Below are 14,271 nucleotides of genomic sequence, written 5' to 3' on the forward strand. Positions count from 1 at the left end.
CCACCCCCCGCCCCTGCCCCGGTCCCAGTGAAGGTCCCGTGCCGTGTCCCACGTGCAGTGGAAATCTCGGGTCTCCAGAGGGGGGGTCTGGTCCCTGTGCCCAGATGGTCGTTCAAGGTCAAGGAAACGCAGGCCGCCCTTGCTGCCCGCCCCCGCCCCCCCCCCCAGTCCAGCTCCAAGCCTGGGGCCTCTCTTCCAGGGGACGGCTTCTACCTGGCCGTGGGCGGGGCCGTGGCGCAGCACAGCTGGTCCCACATCACCACGGTGCTGCAGGACCGCAGGCTCCGGTGCCAGCTGGTCGACCGCTCGGAGGACCTGGGCATGATCAGCATCCAGGGCCCAGCCAGGTGAGGGGGGGCGGGGGGCCGCACGCGCCTGGGGCCCTCTGCGAGCAGAGCCCCCCTCCCGGCCCGGGAGTGGGGTATCCGGTTTGCTACGTGACGTCGCGAACCAGGGACTCCTTTCCGGACAAATCCTTCCCAAAGCCCCCAACTCAGAAAACCCTTCCGGTGAGAGTCCGACTGAACCGCACGGTGAGTCAGCGTCCGAGGACTCAGGGGTCCCACAAGGGCCCGTGAGGGTCTTTGGGTCACTGACACAGTCTGGGAATGAGGTTCCCCTCCAGGCAGTGGGCGGAGCTCCCCGCCCCCTGGGCTGAGAGCGGTGTCTGCGCTGAGAAGGGGGGGCAGTCGCCTGCTCCCCAGATGGAGCTCCGCGGACCTGGGTGCCCACTGCCCCTCCTCGCCCCCTTGGCCCGGGGCTGGGGCGCCCCTTGTGCGCCTGAGCCCCTCCGAACCCTGGGCCTGGTGGGGAAGACACCGGGGCGGCCCTGGCCCCAGCTGCCCTGGGGAGCACAGACAGGACGGGCTCTGTGGGCTGGCTGCACCTGGGTCCGGGAAGGGGGAGGGGTTGTTTGGGAGGTTCTTGGCCAAATGCGGAGAGCTGTAGCCGCGGAGCCGGCGTGGGCGGCAGCTCCCAGTGCCGTGGGGGTGGAAATGAGGGTGACAGTGGCCACCCTGCAGCCCCAGCACCCTGGGGGTCCCCTGGCAGGACAGCGCGGGGGGGGGGCAGCTCCTGCTGGTGGGGAGCTCTCCCTCCAGTGTGAGGCCGGGCTGTTCTCAGTGGGTCTGTTTGCCCAGCACCCCGTCTGTGCCGGGCACAGGGCCCCTGGTTTCCTGGGGGTACAGCCATTGTGGACCCAGACTCAGGGAGTCAGGGAGGACTTCCCGGAGGAGGTGACAGCCAAGCAGAGACCTGAAAAAAATGACAAAGGGCAGGGTCGGGGCAGTGGGTGGGAGAGGGAAGGGTGCAGGAGGAGGGCGCCCAGGCCGGGAGGGAGGCGAGGGGCAGGGCGCCCAGGCCGCAAAGGTGTTCTCGGACTCGGGGAGGCCTCGGCAGTCCGTCAAGCATGAGCGCTGGCTGCGGGGCACGGCGGGGTGGGGGGAGGCGAGGAGCCCCGTGGGATGGGGGTGGGCGAGGCGGTGAGACCACGGTCCAGGGCCTGGGTTCCGCCCCCCGGGACGGCACACCTCGAGGGCGCGTCTGCGGTCTGGCCTCCAGCGGGCTCTGCTGCTCCCCCGCCGTTCTCGCCGTCTTGCCGCGCTTTTGTGACTGCCGCGCCCGCTGCCCGTCCGCCCCACGAGGACAGGACTCGTCCGGCCCGCCGCTCTGTCCCCCGCGCCCCGCCCCCCGCCCCGCAGCAGGGCGCGCGCCCAGGAGCGCCCAGCCAGCGTCCGTGGGCTGACCGCCTGCCCGCCTGTGTGTTGCTCGCAGCCGGGCCATCCTGCAGGAGGTGCTGGACACGGACCTGAGCGACGAGGCCTTCCCGTTCTCCACCCACCAGCTGGTGGCAGCCGCCGGGCACCCGGTAGGTTCCAGCCGCCCTCCAGGGTGCGGGTGGCAGCCGTGCGCTAGGAGGGAGGGAGCCTGGGGCTGGACTTGGGGGCCCAGTGCCCGGGGGTGAGTCCCTTTGCCTCCCAGGACCTCGGTCCCCACGGCGAGGGAGAGGCCTCAGTCCCACCCAGCGGCCCTCCGGACCTCCGGACCTCCGAGGGCTGGCGGGTCCACGCCGGCACCAGCTGAGCAGCGCCCCGTGCCTGGGCCCCTGGGGCTCAGCCCCGGCTTCTGCCGGGAAGCAGCCTCGGTCTTGCCCCCCGCACAGCCGCCCTCAGAGGCCCTGGGGTCCAGCTCTGGGTCAGCACGTCCCTTTTCTGGGGTCCTTGCTGGAAACGAGGGACCACGCACTGTGCTCTGACTTCCCGAGGCCCCGGGGACGGGCAGGCAGAAAGAGGCCCACCGGCCACCATTGCACAGGCGGCTCGGCCTGTGGCCTTTCTGGAACATTCTCTGTGGGGGGTGGGGGCCGTGCTGGGCGCTGCAGGGGGTCTGCAGCATCCGGGTCCTCGGGCGCCCAGCTCCAGCAGCTCCCCCGTGTGGTGGCTGCAGAGGGGTGCAGGCGTGAGGGGTGTCCCCAGGGGACAGAATCACCGGTGGACGGCCGCTGCTGTCCAATCACCTGTCAGCCGGGGTCACCCGCAGGCTGCCGGGGGTCACGGCTGGCGCACGACGCCCCGGAGGGTGGGTCTTCTCCGGGTGAGCTTGGGGCGGCCCGAGGCGGCCCCGCCACGAAACCACGGAGGGCACACAGATGCGGGTCCACGAGGCAGACGTGGCCGTAAGGACGGGCGGGGCAGAGGGACGGACAGATGGACGGACGGCCCCTTCCCATCTCATTGGGGGGCTCTGGGGAGGGAGAGTACAGGGGCGGGGGGACGCCGGGGGGAGCCCTGCCGGCCTGCAGAGGGTCATCTGGGGTTCGGGGCAAGTCTGGGTCCTGCCGGCAGAGACGAGGCGTCGTGGTGACGTCGGCGGGGAGGCCGCCAGTGAGGGACCCAGATGCAGGCAGGGCTGCCGGCCGGGCCGGGCCGGGCCACAGTTGGGGGGTGGCTGGCCGGGCTCACTCCGCCGCTCTCCTGAGGCCATGCTGGGGGAGCAGGAAGCGGGGGAGGGGGTCTCTGTCTAGCTCGCTTCCTGCCTCCTTGGTGTGAAGCCGCCTGCGGGGACCAGAGAGGGTGGGTACTCCGGGGGGGGCCACACAGCCGGGCCCCCCCCACCGGCTGCCCGGGCCCACGTGCCCCCGCGGGGTGGCCGCAGCAGTGCCGGCTGCATCTGCGAGGGGCCCTGGCGTGTGCGGCGGGTGGGGAGCGGCGGCGAGGCTCGGGGTCTGCTCAGCCTGTGTGTGGCCCGGGGGTCGGCGGGGGGGTCGGCAGGGGGGGCGAGCGGACCAGGTGGGGTCGCTTCTCTCTCCGCGGCCGCCCTGGCTGCCTCCCCGGGCCAGGCCGCGGCTGTCTGGCTGCGCCTCGGCCCGCGGGGCCCCGGGAGCCCGGCTGGCGGATGCGGAAGCCAGACAGACATCAGGATGACTCTCTCCCCCGGGTGACGGGCCGGGGCGCCGTGTCGAAGGCAGACGAGTAGGGGAAGCCCCGACTCTGCAGCGGAGAGACAGATGGACACAGACGGATGGACACAGGCTCCGCCGGGCCTCCTCCCACCTCCTGTCCCCGACCACGGACATGCCCGTGACCTCAGAGGCAGGGTCGCCCCGCGTGCTCGCCCTGCACGCCCTCACGACACCGCGGCTGGCTTCCCGATCTGTCAGCCGCTCCCGAGAGCCACGCCACGTGCCTCGTCATCCTCGCTCCGCCCACAGCCCACCTGTGCGTGCACGTTGACACAGGGGCCATCGCCCCCTCCTCCAAGGGCCCCCGGACGGGTCTCCCCCAAGGGCGCTCCTTCCACAGCCCGACTGTTGACCTAGGACAGAGCCCTCCGCACCGGGACCCAGACCGGTCCTTCCGGGCCGTCTGTGGGGGGTGGTGGCGTTCTCTCTCCCCTCCCTCGGGCTGTCCCGGGCCTTGAGCACGGAGGGGACACAAGCAGAGGGCGTCGTGGCATTCTCTGCTGCGCTGGCCACTCACGCTGGGCCGGTCTGGGTCCTCCCTGAGTTCTGGCGTTTTATCCCAAACGGAAGGGTCCTGTGGCTGATGCCCAGCTTTCTCCTCCCCACACCATGCACTGCGCCTCCCACCCAGCCTGGCTCCGGGCTCTGGGCGGGATCGGGGCTCCGGAGGGCACTGCCAGGCGAGGCGTGGGAGCTGGGTCAGCGCGGAGCCCGGGGGCTCGGGGGCAAAGCCACCCCAGTGCTCCACAGAGCGGGGAGCCGGCTGGCCTGGCTTCCGCCCCTGTCCCGGCCTTCCCTGGGGCCACCTCCCTGGGCCTCGGTTTCCCCACGCAGGGCCGCAGCTGCACAACGTCTCGGACCCTTCCCGGGCCGCCCCACAGGCCGGTGCAGACGTCCCGACATCCCCTGGGCCCGGGGGGATGTCGCGTTCCCCTCCATGAGGTCTTGTCTTGGCTCCGCCGGCGCGTGCTGGCGCCCTCTCCCTCCACGCAGAGCGCGGCTGGGGCCGGGGAGCGGGGCGGCCAAGAGTTTATGGGAGATCGCTGGGCCCCGGCCAACCAGATGCGGGAGAGGGTGTGCGCCCGCCCGTGCAGTCGGCGAGGCCCCCTGGTCCCGGCCAGCGCCTGCACCCAGAGCCGCGGGGGCCCCGGCCCGAGGCGGGTGGGCAGGGCAGGTGCCCGCCGCCACTGCCCGCTGGGACCCACGCTCCCAGCCGTCGGACAGGCGGGCGGGCGACCCGGCCGAGCCGCGTCCCCAGCAGAGTGGCGTCACCGTCCTGCAATAATTCTCCGAGCTGCTGGGACTGGCCCTGGGCTTCCGCAGTCCTGCATTCCTCGAGGAAGGACCGGGGGTGGGGGGACGCCGTCCCCTCGGCAGCCAACTGACCAGATGTCCTTGCTCCCCCCACCCCCCCGTGTGGGCCTCGAGGCCACAGGGGTTCCCTGGGGGGGGGTGCTGGCCCGGTGCAGCCTCTGAGGCTGAGACGCTGTTCCCGGCTCCTCGGCCAGGACGGGTCCCCGCGGCACAGCCTCAGGCGCCGGGCGGGAAGCTCAGCCTCAGAGGTGGCTGCAGCGAGAAAGTGATTTTCTCCTGAAAACTAACTTCAGGTCAAAAAGGAATTGAATTTCTCTTCCTGACGTTGAAAGCCCTCGCCGTGGGTTCGGTCGCTCTGGGCGGAAGGTGCTCGCGCTCACATGCGCCCTGCAGACGGGCCGGGGCCCACCCCACGGAGGCTGCCCCCGCCGGCCCGTGGGGTTGTAGCTGCCCCTCCCCCGAAACGTCCCTGTGCCCAGCCTGAGTGCGTTCACCCGGGCCCTGGGGCGTGGGGGCCACCGTCCAGGGAGTCACGTGGTGGGCGGCGGCGGGGTCTTCTCGCTGCGAGCACAGGGACAGAGCAGTTGGGGGGGAGGTCGACAGTGCTGAGGGACCCTGGGCACGTGCCTCTGAGATCCCAGGGCCCCCCGCCCTCTCTCCGAGGGGGGCTCGGCGTCTGACTCCGAGGGTGCAGTCGGCATCTGTCGGGGGCTGCCTGTAGCTTCCTGAGCAGCGTGAAGCCCAGGACCCGCAGGGAAGGTGGGCTTTTCCTCCGGGGAGCACCCGGGGCAGGGTCTGTGACCCCCCCCGCCCCCCCCCACCCCCCGCAGACCGGGGAAGGCACCGCTGGGGCTGGGCCGTCTCCACGGAGCTCTGCAGCTCCTCAGAGCGGGCGCGGCTGCGACGTGAGTCTCGGGCATCGCGTGACTTCTGTTCCCGTTCCTGGGAAACCCCGAGCACCCGCTCCCGCCGCCGTGGGGACGCCCTCCCTGTGGCCGGCTGAGGAGCGTCCCCCCGCGTGTCTGCGTTTCTCCGTCACTCGTCGGGGGACCCTTGGGTGGCTCCGGTGGCTGTCGGGCCTCACGCCGCAGTGACTAGGGTGGGCCAGAGCCGGCCTGAGGTCTTGCCGTCAGCCCTCCCGGGCGCGCGCCCAGGAAAGGGGGGGCCGGGCATCTGGGGGTGTCCCCTTTACTTTCCTGGCACGCTGCCCCCCCGCGTCCCCTGGGAGCGGCACCTGCGCGCGCCCGCCAGCCGTGCCCGGGGCCCCGCGTCCTCGCCACCCACCGGCCGTCTCCTGGGTGGGTGCTTTCTTTAAACAGTAGCCATCCCGACGGGGACACGGTCGTATCTCGTCGTGGTCTTTATTTGCATTCCTCTGGTCGTCAGTGGCACGGACCGTCTTTTCGTGCGCTTCAGAGTCCTCTTCGAAGAGACGTCTGTTCGAGGCCCTGACCCGTTCCTCAGTCAGGTTATCGGTGCCGTCGTGGAACCGTGGACGTCCTGGTGTCCAGCACCGGACGCAAGGGGCTAGCTCAGGGCTCTCTCTCCGGTTCCGTCGGCGTGTCCGTCTGGCCCGACGCCGGTCCCACCGCAGTCGCGATGGCAGCAGCTTCCCAGTGGGCTTGAAACCAGGGCGCAGGGTCCCCCAGCGTTGCCCGGGCGTCCCCGGATGGCGTCGGCTGCCCGAGGCCCCTGGGGGCTCTGTGTGAACCCCAGGACGGGTGTTTCCTGAGAAAACCCACCGGGATGTTGACGGGGGCGGGGGTGGGGCCGTGGGTCCACAGACGGCCCCGAGTTTGGCCTCCCAGGGTCCGTGCTGTGAGGACAGGGAGCCCCCCAGCCCACGAACCCTGGGTGTCGTCCCCGTGTTCCCCTCTCCCACCGAAGTTCCGTGGTGCTCAGTGCCCCAGTCTCCTGCCCCCAGGGTCAGGCTCGTGCTTCCCTGTTCCGTCCTCTGTGACGCGCCTGTAAGCGGGTGTGCTCACCCCTCTCCTCGGCGGGGTGCTCCTGGGTGGCGTCCGGAAGCACCCCCCTGATTCTCCTGCGTGGGTGTCGTGCCCGCAGCCTGGCTGGGTCTGTGTCAGTTCCAGTGTGTCTGGGGGGCTCTTCAGGGCGCGCGAAGGATGTCAGTGAAACCTGGTCTCAGTCCGACCCGATGGCCCTGCAGGGCTCCCTGGCCCCGTCCGCTGCCCGCGGCCCCCAGCTGCCCCAGACGGCCCGCGCCCCTTGAGCCCACACGCGACTGCTTCCGTTTCACGGGGGGGGGAGGGGGGAGGACACGCCGTCGCCACCGCTTCGGTGGAGGAGAACGCGGGTGCCCTGAGCGGCAGCGACTCAGGGATCTCAGACAGGTCCCCAGGGACCAGTGCCCCCACCCCGCACCCTGGTTGTGCGGAGAAGCAGGGGTCCCCTGCTCCTGCCTCTTTACTTCTCTTGGGGGGCGTCCCTCGGCCTGTCTGCGCAGCAGACCTGTGTGCGGGGTGCCGTGAGGGGTCAGACGCAGCAGCCCCGCCCCTGCTGGGCTTCTGGGAGCTGGGGGGGGGCTTTGTCCCCCCCCCCCCGAGTTCCCCCGCACTCCCAGGGAGCTCCCTTCGCTGGGGCGTGTGAGTCTGACCGAGCCCTCGGTCCTGGGCTGTCAGCGGGGGGGCTGCTGGGGGGAGGGGGGGCCTCTCCTGCCGCAGAGCGGGGTTGGCCCAGAGCCCGCGGCTGCCGGGCCATCTCTGTCCCTTGTCGGGCGCGGCCGGCAGCAGGGAAACCACGGGAGGTCAACGGAGCGTCTCCTGTGCCGGTTTTGAGTTTCCTGAGAGGCGGGGCCAGCGGCACTCGAGCAGATCTGTGCTGTTTCCAGAGCTTCTGGAACGCGGCCGTGGGACGGGCGTCTGAGCCGGGGTGGGGGGGGGGCACTGGCCCCACGCTGGGGAGCGTGGCCCCCGATCTCTCCGGCCTCAAGGTCCTCGCAGGGGCCGCTCTGGGCGGGCCTTTCCATCCGGAGCAGCGGCCAAGCTGGGGGTCCTCGGGCTGAGCGCTCGGGCCTGCCCCCCGACCCGGGGCCCTCGTGGGTTCGGGCTTTGCCGGGAGGTCTGGAAGCAGACACCCAACCAAACCCAGTGGGTGGGCTAAGCCCCGGGCCGCTGGGCCAGAGCCCCCCAGCCGGTGGCAGCCGGGACACAGGGGGGAGGGGCACACACCCAGGGACCGGCGGCCCCGCCCGGCGCAGCTGCCCCGGCCGGGCCCTGGGTCTGAAGCCCAGTGACAGGGACCCGGGTGAAAGACAAAGACGAGGCAGACACAGAGGAGAGGCCACGAGACCCGGGAGGCCGCGGCTGGGGCGCTCGGGGGCCGGAAGAGGCAGCGGGGGTCCTCCCCGGAGCCTCCGGAGGGGGCGCGCCTGGCCCACACCTGGATTTCGGACGTGAGGCCCCCGGAACCGGAGGGGCACACATTTCTGCTGTTTTAAGCCGCAGAGGCTGGACCGTTGGTGACGGGGGCCCCGGGACCCTCACAGAGTCGCTTACAAGAGCAGAGTCCTGGGTGCCGTGTGCCCACCTTCTCCCGCTCGCTTCCCGCACCCCTCCTCCCCGCAGAGGTCCCCGGGGTGCTCCTGGGAACTCCCCTCGGGCAGTGGCAGGGGCCCCACCCCGGGGTCTGAGTGCGGCCGTGTGAGCGGTGGCATCCCCGCAGGTCCGGGCCATGAGACTGTCCTTCGTCGGGGAGCTGGGCTGGGAGCTGCACGTCCCGGCGCCGTCCTGCCTGCCCGTGTACCGCGCCGTGATGGCGGCGGGCGCCCGGCACGGCCTGGTCGACGCAGGCTACCGGGCCATCGACTCCCTGAGCATCGAGAAGGGTGAGCGCCCGTCCGGGCGGTGCCCGGGGGCGGCCCGGCCCCGCTGGGGGCAGAGAAGCCCCCGTGGCACCCCCCCCACCATGGTCCATACCCTCGCGTCCCCCACTGCCCATGACCCCTGCGTCCCGCCCCCCACTGGCCAGGGAGGGGGCTGGGAGCCCGACACCCGCCCTCGGATGGGGACCGGAGACGGGCCAGGCCAGGTTTGGGGTCGGTGCCCCGAGCTCCCGGGCCCCTCGGCCGCCCTCTCCTGACATCTCGGCTGCGGGGCGATCGCTGGCAGGCGCGGGGGGGTTGCAGCCGGGGCCCTGAGCCGGGCGTCCCTCCGCACAGGCTACCGGCACTGGCACGCAGACCTGCGGCCGGACGACAGCCCCCTGGAGGCGGGCCTGGCCTTCACCTGCAAGCTCAGGTCCCCGGTGCCCTTCCTGGGCCGCGAGGCCCTGGAGCGGCAGCGGGCCGCCGGCCTCCGCCGCCGCCTCGTCTGCTTCACCGTGGACGCGTGAGTGCCCCGTGGCCCCGGGTCCGCGCAGGAGGGGGGTCCTCGGGGCCGTGGGGACGCTCTCCCGGGGTGCGGGTTTTAAAAGAGAAAGATTCTGTGGAGCCACGGCTTGGTGGGCGGATCCAGGCAGCGGGCCCGGGGGGTCGGCGACCCTGTCACTGAGCTGGGACCTCCCGTGTCCTCCTGGGACGGGGGGCGGTGCGGGAACAGCCAGGCTGGGGCCGCCATCCCCCTTGTACGGGGACCACCGGTGCCAGGGGGCAGACAGGGCAGCTCAGGCCAGCCACGCGGCAGCGGTGTGGCGAGCCCCGTCTCGGGGCACGGATCCCTGGCCGGGCGCACCCACTCCGGGCAGGAGCCCCGGGCCCCAGCTGTCCCTGTGGCGCCCCCAGGAAGGTGCCCATGTTCGGCCTGGAGGCCATCTGGAGGGACGGCCGGGTGGTGGGCCATGTACGCAGGGCGGACTTCGGCTTCGCCCTCGACAAGACCGTCGCCTACGGCTACATCCGGGACCCCAGCGGCGGGCCGGTGAGTCCCGCCCGTGGGCCCTGCGGGGAGGGGGGGTGCACAGGAGCGAGGACCCCGAGCCCACGCCGGGCTGTCCGCCGCGGTGGGCGCCTGCGCGTCAGGGGTGCAGTCTAGCACTCCCGCAGCTCCCCGGTTCCCAGAGGGGTCTCAGCCGTGCGATGGGCCGGCCCCCAGGGGAGGAGGCAGGCGGGGCCCCCCCCGCACCCATCAAAGGGAACGTGTACCAGCCCCCCCTTCCCGGGCCCCCAGGTCTCCCCGGACTTCGTGAAGCGAGGGGACTACAGCCTGGAGCGGATGGGGGTGGCCTACCCTGCCCGGGCTCACCTGAAGTCCCCCTTCGACCCCGACAACAGGAGGGTGAAGGGGCTCTACTGAGGGGCCCGGAGACCCGCCCGCCCCCGCCCCTGCCCCCGACTCCCTCGGGGCCCGCGGCACCCTGGGACCCCAGCCAGAACGTTGGTGCTCCCGCTCACCCCCCACCTATGAGGACAGAAAGGTGGAGAGACCCCAAGGGCCCATCCTGTGGTCACTGACGAAAGGGGGTCTCTAGTCCACCCAACCCTCCAAACAGACCTGCAGTGTCCTGGCCTCAGGGGCCATACCAGCTTCTCGAAAGGTGCTGGGTGACATCGGTCGGCCCAGTGTGAACTCAGGGTAGGGGGTGGGCAGAGAGGCCCCACCTGGGGTTCGGAGCCTGGGTGCTCACTCCCCCCGGTGGCTCTGGAATCAGGGCAGGGCCGGGTGGTGCGTGGTGCCCGCCTGGGCCCACCTGCCACCAGGGCGGCCTGGTGGGACGGTTGGTCTCCCAGATGCCAGGGCGGGGCAGGTTGGGGGGGCCATGGAAGTCTGGAAAGAAGGCCCCTTCTGCCCCCCAAGAGTTTCTAGCCAGGAAACTGGGACTGGGGAGAGGGGTGCCCCCCCCCACTGCAGGCAGAAATGCCGTCTCCTGCCTCTGTTTCCCTGGGAGCCCCTTGAGGACTCAGTCTGAGTAAGAGCCTGGCCAAGTCCTCCTGCCCGGGTGGCCTTTGTCCTCACTGTGTGGCAGGCCCCAGCCCCTGTCCTTGTCGCCCCAGGGGGAGGACCTTGTGCAGAGCCTTAAGCGGGGAGGACACCCCTGGTTCCCCTTCGCTGGGCATCTGCCCTGTGACCCTGCGCCCCTGCCCGGGATGGGTGTCCGGCCGCCCCCTGGCCCCACCCCCACCCCAGGGGGGTTTTCTCCACCACTGCTGGGGACCGCCCCCCGTGACTTAGGCTGAATAAGAGACCTCCGGACCAGGAGCCACTAAGGAGACAAAACTTATTTCCCCGGCATGAACGCTGCCTGTTCTGTGCCTGGCCTCCTAGGCTTGATCAGTTAGCCAATGACGGGTGAGATTTCCCACGGAGGGAATCGCCTAAGGCAGGCATGATCACAAGGAGGTCTCAGGGAAGAACTTGGGGGGCTGTGGAAATGAAAGGGGGTGATGGACATCGACCCCTGCCCCCTCAGCTTTGTCAAAGCCTGAGTCCTTGTTCTTGGATGTGAGAAATCCAGGTCTCCTGGCTGCCTGTGTCTCCCTGCCCGACTCAGGCCTGCGGAAATAACAGGGAGGGGTGGTGCAGCCCCGACCAGAGTCGGCGGACCCCCGGGGTCGTCAGGCCTGGGACAGAGAACATGCAAGACCCTGTGAGACCTGTTTGCTGGAGGACGCTCTTGAATTAGGATTTGAAGGCACGGGCAGGAAATGAAACTAGCCTTTCAGGTCCTGTAGTGACTTTTTAAGTGATAAAACCCCAAACTCTGCCCAGAATCCCAGCGGGGGTTCTGTCTGCACCTTTGGAAGTCACCTACTCCTTTTGATCTTCCCTGCCAGACCGTGAATCCACAGACTGAGTCCGTGTTCTCAATAAAAATCTGCTTGGGATGGAGACGGGGCGCTCTCCACGAGAGACAGTGGCCGTCCCGTCCCTCTCTCCCCACAGGCCCCGGTTGTCCCTGTGCATGTTTTTCCCGAGTCTGGATGAGCACCCGCAGCAGGGCCGGACACTGCTGGCCGGCGTCCGCCACACAGCACTGGGCAGCCCAGGGGCCGGGCAGCCTCAGCAAAGCTGCAGCACCCGTCATGCCGGGGGTCCGTGGGCCTCTGGGAGGTGGGGTGACAGGTGCTCGGGGGACAGAGAGGACACGGTTCCCGCAAACTCAAGGGGCGGGGCGGTGGCGGGGGACAGGCCCTGGCCGCCCGCCGCTGGTCCCACGCTCGCAGCCCTGCCCTGGGCCGAGCCGGGCCCGGCCGGGCTAATAAAGCTGCAATCTGGGACCGCATGTGCATGGTGGAGGGTCGTCGGAGAGCCAGTGCGGGGCCCTCACTGGACCGCAGCTGGCCCCTGGTGGGCCTCTCGAAGGAGCACCTGCAGCCCCGACCCCACTGGACAGGGCCTGGCTCCCATGAGGGAGGCCATCCAGGGCCACCCCCCACGCCCTCCTGCCACGCCCCGCAGCCACAGGAAGGCCCCCGCCACGCCCTGCCCTTGCCCTCCCGCACTACCCCCACCCAGACGTCCCCCACCAGTGCCCCCGGGCCATCCTTCCTCACCGGTCCCCGTGTCCAGGTCTGCAGGTGTCCCGCACAAAACAAGCACCATGCCAGGAACCCCAGGCAAAGTGGGCAGAGCTCGTCTGGAAGCCAAGAGGGGGGAAAGGGGGCTGGAGCGCCCCCAGCTGTGCCTGGAGCTCAGGGAGGGAGGGGCAGTGCCCACAGAGGGCTGGGGGCCGGGCCCCGCCTCCCCATCGCTCCCATTAGCTCCTGTCCACTGGCCTGGGCTGGCGGAGGCCGCAGGGCCCACGCCCGGCTGCCCAGCCCAGGCACCTGCGTGAGAGTGAGGCCGGCGCTCGGCCTCTGGAGCCCCGCGGGGAGTGGGAGGGGCCCCTTGCTTCCCCGGGGCCTCACAGGCCGTGGGCGGGGGTGGGGGCGGGGCACCTCCCTCCAGCACAGCTGAGCAAGTGGCAGCGAGCGCCTTGGGCACTGGGGGCCGGCGTCAGTGGCTGCGGATGAGGGGCCGGCCCAGCGCTGAGGTCCAGGCAGGCCTGGCTGGCCCTGTGACCACCTGGGAGTGCAGGCTTGGCTCCCACGTGCGGCCTCAGCCAGCGGGGCCTCTGCCTCGTGAGGACCCCCTGCCCCGAGGGGGGAGCCACTTGCCTGAGCGGCACTTGCACGGGCCGGTCCTCTCACCCTTCCTTGTGGGCTGACGCGCAGAGACGCCAGGGCCCTCGCCGCTCAGGACAGCCAGCGCCTCCCGCCCCTGCCGCTCAGGAGGGAGCCCTTCTGTCACGGCCACCCGCCACCCGGTGTGACGAGGTCTCCCCACCCCCACCAGGGTGAGCCCCACGGCGGCCACACGTTCTGGTCGTAGCTCGTTCCCCGGTGCCCACCGCTCAGGCGTCTCAGACTGGACGGGGGGAGGGGCAGGCTGGGGCGTGGGTGAGACGCGGGACCGGCGGGGCCGGGGGGCGTGGGGCCGGCGAGGGGCAGTCCCGGGTCCCCACCTGTGTCTACCAGCAACCCTGCCCGAGGGCGGCTGCTGGGCCCGCCTTGTCGGCTTCTCGAGGGGCCTCGGCGCAGCCCCGCTGACGGTTAGAAGCACGCAGCACGGCCTCCTGGGCTCTAGTCTAGAACCTTCCACGGAAGGCTCCCCAGGGCCCTGCCAGGACTTCTGGTCTGGGAGTTGGGGGGCACAGCAGGATGCCTCCCACCCAAAGAGCTCCTGAACATGCCGGGGGGCGTGGAGGTGGGGGGGCCTGGGGGGAGGGGCCCAGCGAGACCCAGGCCACCGTCCACGGTCTCCGGCGCCTTTCAGAAGGCCCCGCGCCCCTCCCCCAGGCTCGGGGTGCGTGCGTGGGGGGGGCCCTGCGGGACACGTGGCCGCAGTGGCCGCCCCCAGGACCCCTGGGCTCGGGCCCCCCGTCCACAGGACAGGAGGGGAGGGTGGGGGCTGAGCTGGGGGAGCCGAGGAGTGTCTGTCCCCACCAGGGCATTTGGAGGTGTCGCTGGTGGTCGCACAGGGTGCTGCTGACCTTCTGCACCGGGGGGCCAAGAGGCCCAACCTTCCGCTGCGGGAGGGACCATCCTTGGCCACGGGGGCTGGTCCCGCCCAAAATGCCCCGGTGGTGGGTATTCTGGGCTCTGCCCAGAGCCGGCCAGGTGGGTCACTGAGGCGTGTTGGGAGAGCAGGCGGCCTGGGCCCCGCCCCCACCCACGGGCGGGCTGGGACCTCAGCCCTGGGCCCGCGCTGCCCCTGACAGCCGGTCTCCGGGCAGCCGAGTGCCACCGCAGGTGTGGGTGCTCCGCCCTCACCGGGGCTGGGAAGGCGCCCGCTGCCTAAGTTGAACCCGGGGCCACTCCTGGGCCCCGAGGCTCCCTCCAGTGGCCTCGGCACTGGGCGTTGGCTCTCCGAGCCTCAGTTTCCCTATTGTGTGGGGGAGCAGAGACAGCATGTGTGTGGATGTTACCCCAGAGCCAGTGTGCGGGGGGGCAGCTTTATCACAGACGCCCGGTGAGACAGTCCAGGTGGGTGGGGCTGTCCAAGCCACGGGCTGGGTGGCCCGGGGCGCACCCAGTGGCCTCACCGGTGGGGCCCCGCAGGCCT

The 14,271-nt window shown here is 71.2% G+C and overlaps 1 protein-coding gene across 6 annotated transcripts in view; it reads left to right on the forward strand.

Annotated features, from left to right (window-relative positions):
- The window catches only part of SARDH (sarcosine dehydrogenase), a 34,785-nt gene extending 23,781 nt beyond the window's left edge, over positions 1-11,004 (forward strand). For 5 of the 6 annotated variants that reach the window (XM_045846062.1, XM_045846060.1, XM_045846061.1 and 2 more), the window contains 6 exons: positions 200-347; positions 1,774-1,867; positions 8,456-8,618; positions 8,952-9,120; positions 9,513-9,648; positions 9,898-11,003. In XM_045846062.1, the coding sequence (XP_045702018.1) occupies positions 200-347; positions 1,774-1,867; positions 8,456-8,618; positions 8,952-9,120; positions 9,513-9,648; positions 9,898-10,023 (836 nt within the window). In that variant the 3' untranslated portion in view covers positions 10,024-11,003. Of the gene's footprint in view, positions 1-199; positions 348-1,773; positions 1,868-8,455; positions 8,619-8,951; positions 9,121-9,512; positions 9,649-9,897 lie in introns of all 6 variants that reach the window. The other variant, XM_045846064.1, reaches the window with a different exon arrangement.
- Positions 11,005-14,271: the final 3,267 nt, after the last annotated feature.

Source organism: Phyllostomus hastatus, unplaced genomic scaffold, assembly GCF_019186645.2.
Source record: "Phyllostomus hastatus isolate PE091 unplaced genomic scaffold, TTU_PhHast_1.1 phas_contig_495, whole genome shotgun sequence".
NCBI classification, from domain to species: domain Eukaryota; kingdom Metazoa; phylum Chordata; class Mammalia; order Chiroptera; family Phyllostomidae; genus Phyllostomus; species Phyllostomus hastatus.